At 53.3% G+C, this 5,661-nt stretch overlaps 1 protein-coding gene across 1 annotated transcript; it reads right to left on the reverse strand.

Annotated features, from left to right (window-relative positions):
- Positions 1-448: 448 nt before the first annotated feature.
- On the reverse strand, positions 449-4,793 carry LOC100356727 (H(+)/Cl(-) exchange transporter 4). The gene has a single exon (XM_070073188.1). It carries the CDS (start codon positions 4,582-4,584, stop codon positions 2,320-2,322), a length of 2,265 nt encoding a protein of 754 aa, XP_069929289.1. The 5' UTR covers positions 4,585-4,793; the 3' UTR covers positions 449-2,319.
- Between the last annotated feature and the right edge of the window lie 868 nt (positions 4,794-5,661).

Here is a 5,661-nt window from a genome sequence, read left to right on the forward strand (position 1 = left end):
CAATAAGAAAGACAGATTAAGAAAACACACCAGCTTGAACAAGATTTAAGGAGGATTCTTGTTTAGGGCTTCACTGAACTCAAATGTCTACTTACTGTAATCTAGTAGTAGTGTGAGAAATCAGCCCATATTACCATTCTTTCTGTACAGTTAATACAATTTGCCCCCTGGGAAATTAAATTAAGAGAGGCAAGCTCTACCGTTTCTCAAAATCTAGTTGAATGTCCCCGTCTTGCATAAAATGATTACAGATCTCTCCTCTATCACCAAGCAACATGCCTCTTGCTCTTCCAAATTTTCATATGTTTTTAATTACATTTCACTCATCTGGGATTTCATACAAGCTGTTTGTGATCCATTCGACTAGAATGATCTAGTTTGTTGATCGAATATGTCTGCAATGTCCGTCAGATGAACTCTAGTACTCTAAACCAAGGAACACTTTTCCTTTTTTATATGTTTGCTTCCCATTTATTTATTTTTTAAATGATAAACAACTTTTAGAAGTTTTAGATACACAGAAAAATTGAGACAATGGTACAGATAGTTCCCATACACCATGCACTGTTTCCCATACCATCAGTATGTATACTTTACTATGTCAGAGAAAATTAATAAAGTTAAAATTCGTAGACATCTGGGTTTGTGGTTTCAACTACAAACAACCACTAACGCATGCCCTGTACTTATTAATGTGACTGGCACACAGCAGCTCTTCCGTGAATGTCCCTTAAAAGAGTGACTAAAACTCACAATGATTCTTCTTCTTTTTTTTTTTTTTTTTTTTTTTTTTCATTTTCAAGATGCCCTTTATTGGGCCAACCCATTTCCTTAGGGATAGAGAGAAAAAGAAATTGGTGATGTTCCTCGTGGAAGAACTCCTCCTCCACTATTTATAGGATTTTTTTTTTTTTAACGTTAAAAACTGACTAGGAAATATCCAGAAAGCCCTACAACTGTCTGACAGCCAGCATTCAGACGAGATCGGGCGCGTTCAGGGTGGTATGGCCGTAGACATGACAGCCAGCATTCAGAACACACGCACAGCTCCCAAGTTCCCCTGGGTGATCTCGGCCCAAGGCCGCCCGTCCCCTCGTCCTTCTCCATGGCCTCAGCGGCACTAAATGGGAAGTCGTCCGCAGATTCCGTGACCCTTGGCTGCGGCACCGTTGCTTTGTGTTCCCTTCGGAAGAACCTTGTTTCGGCTAGCAGGGTGCTGGGATGACATATAAGAGACAGGCTATGACAGAACCGTGTTTTCCCATGACAGGCCGGCTCTGAGGGGAGCCACACGAGAGAAGAGGAGAACTACCATGCAGTGTCTTTGACTTTTTTAGGGATTCAAGTCCAGAAGAATCCAGTTTCAGTTGCAAATGTTCCATGGAAACCCCAATAACAACACTGACAGAAGGGTTTGTCACTCAATACTTCGGTGCTAGGAACAAGACTGTGAATTTCATTCTATTGGAAAACCAAAGGGGGTGGTGTTTGGCCAGGCAGTGAGTCAGTGTGAAATTTCTGCTGAGTCAACACTATGACGTACCTGATCAGTCCCCAGGAAATTTCTGCTGACTCATCATTATGACATACTTGCTGAGTCATCACTATTATGTACCTGGTGAGTCACTGTGAAATTTCTGGTGAGTCATCACTATGACACACCTGATGAGTCCCCAGGAAATTTCTGCAGACTCATCATTATCACATACCTGCTTTGTCATCACTATTATGTACCTGGTGAGTCACTGTGAAATTTCTGGTGAGTCATCACTATGACACACCTGAGGAGTCATCGTTTTGACGTACATGGTCAGTCCTCAATAATTTCTGCTGACACATCATTATCACATACCTGCGGAGTCATCACTGTTATGTACCTGGTGAGTCACTGTGAAATTTCTGGCGAGTCATCACTATGACGTACCTGAGGAGTCATCGTTATGACATACCTGGTCAGTCCTCAGGACATTTCTGCCGACTCATCATTATCACATGACCGCTGAGTCATCAACCATCATCCACACTGGAGTATCCGAGTTCAATTCCCACCTCTGGCTCCTGACCCCAGCTTCCTGCCAGTTCCACGCACAAGGAACAGCAACGAGCCAATGAAGCCCCGGCAGGGATGACACGGACGACCAGCCGACACCCCCTCTTTGGCCTTTGGGCTCGAAGCTTCCCTGTGCTCCTAGGTTACAGACATCAGCCTGGAGGAGACGGCGTCAAGTTTCCTGATGGGCATTTGTGTCCTACGTCTGCACACAAACCATAGCCTGGACACCCACCCACGAGCCCCACAGCACTGAGGCCCCCTGGCTGCTAGTTGAACATGATGGATTCGGGGTCCTGGTTGGCCATCTGGGCCATGTGTCTCAGCACGTCCTTCTTGGTGATGATGCCAAGGAGCCTCCCGCTGCGCGTCACCAGGCACTGCCGCAGCCCCAGCTTGCGGAAGATGTCCACCACGGTCTCCATGGGCGTGTGGTCCGTGACGGTGAAGGGGCTGAGGTTCACGATGCGCCGCAGCTTCAGGGGCTGCGGGCTGTTGGCCGGCAGCTCCGGGGGCTCCTCCGTGAAGTACGTGACGGAGCTGCTCACCACGCCGTCCTGCCGCTGCCGGGCATTCTTGATGGCCAGGATGAGCTCCCTCCTCTGGGCGAAGCCGATGAGGCGCTCGGAGTCCCGGGACACCACCACCGGGAAGCCGTTGTAGTCGGTGTCCTTGATGAGCGCCTCCACGTCCTCCACGGTCATGCCGTCCTGGGTGAGCACCGACAGCGGCGGCTCCCCGCGCCGGGGCCGCATGACGTCCGTGGCCAGAGTGCGGTGCGTGAACTCGTCCTTGACGTCCAGGAACGGGTACCCGTTCAGGTGGATGTGCGCCTCGTAGATGCCCTCCTTCCCGAAGGCGTCGGCCACCCACTTGCTGGTCACGGCCGCCGCCATCAGGGGCACGATGTACTCCAGGCCGCCGGTCAGCTCGAACATGATGACCACCAGGGACACGGTCATCCTGGTCACGCCGCCTAGGCACGCCGCGGCGCCCACCATGGCGTAGAGTCCCGGCGTGACGCAGTCGGCGCCGGGCCGGCACCAGTTCCTGAAGACGATCCAGTCGTGGTGATGGTAGGCCAGCTGCTCCACGCCCACGCCCACCATCCTGCCCGCCATGGCGCCCACGGCCATGCTGGGGATGAAGAGGCCCGAGGGGATCTTCATGCCGAAGGTGAAGACGGTGATGACGACCTTGAAGACCAGCGCCAGGGCCAGCTGCCACATGGCGGTGTAGACCCCGCGCCCGGCCGGCCGGTCGGGGATGTCGTCCAGCGGCCGGGTCATGTTGGGGTCACTGACGTAGTCGCAGAGCTGGGAGGACGCCAGGGCGCCGCAGTCATTGAACAGCTCGGAGATGAGCTCGCTGGTGCTGCGCCGCGTGTAGGGGTTCGGGTAGGCGGCGACGGCCGTGACGGCCGTGACCGCCAGCACCTCCAGCACCGCGTACCGGCCCAGCCGGGTGGTCTTGCGCCTCCGGCACCAGGCGATGTTGCCGCGGATGAAGAGCGCCCCCCACAGGCCCCCGAAGACGCCCAGTAGGATGAAGGGGAGCAGCTCGGCCATGTACCAGGGCGTGTGGTACTCCACGTAGAACAGCACCAGCCGGCTGTTGCCGAAGGGGTTGATGGACCGCAGCGTGAAGGCCGCCACCAGGGCCGCGAAGAAGGACCTCCACAGCGTCTTCAGGGGGAAGTAGTAGCTGACCTCCTCCAGGCTGAACAGCACACCCCCGATCGGGGCCCCGAAGGCCACGGAGACGCCCGCGGCGGCGGCGGCCGACAGCACCTCCCGCCTCTTGCCCTCGTTGCGGCTGTACTTGGAGAAGAGGCCGCTGAAGAGGTTCCCGCAGCAGCAGGCCACGTGCACCAGCGGCCCCTCCTTGCCCAGGCTAAGCCCGGACGACACCACCAGCACCAGGGTGACCGTCTTGATGAGCAGCGTCCACTTGCCCAGGTAGCCCCGGATGATGAAGCCGCTCAGGATGGTCTTGATCTCCGGGATCCCGGAGCCGCAGGCGTAGGGCGCGAAGACGCGCACCAGGGACACGGCCAGGAAGGCAAAGAGCAGCGCCCACAGGATGTACATCAGGTAGTTGAGGACGTAGGCGCTGGCCCCCTCCGACCGGTTCACCAGCAGCTCCGACCACGTCTGCCACTGCGGGCACCTGTCGCGGTCCTCGAACGTGGTCTCGTTGGACGTCCAGCAGCACTGCTCGTGGCTGTACCAGAAGGCGGACAGGCACACGCCCTCCTTCAGGTCGGTCATCCAGTCCACGGCCAGGTCGATGACCCCGGCCAGGGTGCCTGCCAGCAGCCCGATGAGCAGCATCACCGCCCACCCCGACCAGGCGTCCAGCAAGCTCTTGACGAACTCCCACACGGACTCCCTGCTCCTGCTGGTGATCTTCCTGTGCCGGTCGGTGTCCCGCGACTTCTCCCGCAGCCAGTCGATGGTGTGGAAGTCCTCGTAGGTCCCCACGTCGGGGAACGGCTCGTCCAAGAAGTCCATCAGGTTTCCCGGGCCGCTCATGGCTCCTGCGTGGACCACGACGCGACGCAGACCTCGCGCACCTGCACCGCCTCCTATGGCATCCTCGCGGCGTGCGCCGTGACGTCGGCAGGGGCGGGGCCCGCACGCCGCCGCGTGACGTCAGCAGGGCCGGGCGGGGACCCAGCTTCAATCTCACGGGTCCTTGGGGACGCGGGCGGCGAGGGCGCGGGGGATGCGGGGGACGCGGAGGACGCGGAGGACGCGGGCGGCTGAGACGCTGAGGGCGCGGGGGAAGCGGGGGACATGGGCAGCTGAGGAGCTCAGGGCGCGGGGTAAGCAGGTGACGAGGGAGGCTGAGGTGCTGAGGGCGCGGGGGAGGCGGAGGGCAGTGAGGACCCACTGTGCTACATAAAATGCAGGTACCAATACTCAACTTTTCAAAGCAATTTTTTAGTATTCTTTATGTTATTCATTTTAAAATAAATACTGCATAGAAAAAAATCCCTTAGCAAGCTTCTAGAAAATCCTTTTTAAACTTGATGTTTTTATCCTTATCAGGACACTTTGGCTACATTTAATTCATTTATTGATCTATTATCTACTGTGCACTTCTCAAACTTTCTTTTAAGGATGAAATAAGTCTTTACCACATTCTTATTTATATCTAGCTACATTATGCCTACATTTTCCCTCTGATATTCTGTTAATAGGAAGTTATATCAGTTTTCTGAAAAGTAGTTCAGAATTACACACCGAAGTTCACAAAAAATGTTTTAATTCAATCATCTCAAAGACCTTGAGGAGTATATACCAAGGAAAAAATAATTAATTCTGTGCATAATCTTTTCTAACTCTTAGACTCACTTATAATTCTCCTATTTTTGTGTTCCATGTTATTTAGAAAGATGAAAAAGCAAACATAAGAACAGAATTTCAAACCTGTTACAGCATGTAATGAAGAGCCACACTAACTTTTAAATGGTATTTTTGAAAAATAAATATAGAGGTGAGCAGAATGCTCATGATAAGCAAATAAAAATAAGTACACAAATTCATATAGCACTATCTAGCTGTATAATTATATTTTCCATATACTTATATATGATGTATAGTTTT

This window comes from Oryctolagus cuniculus, chromosome 4, assembly GCF_964237555.1.
Source record: "Oryctolagus cuniculus chromosome 4, mOryCun1.1, whole genome shotgun sequence".
NCBI classification, from domain to species: Eukaryota; Metazoa; Chordata; class Mammalia; order Lagomorpha; family Leporidae; genus Oryctolagus; species Oryctolagus cuniculus.

Bases quoted from the DNA above. Each gene is read 5' to 3' on its own strand.
- LOC100356727 (XM_070073188.1), bottom strand. From the start codon at position 4,584: ATGAGCGGCCCGGGAAACCTGATGGACTTCTTGGACGAGCCGTTCCCC.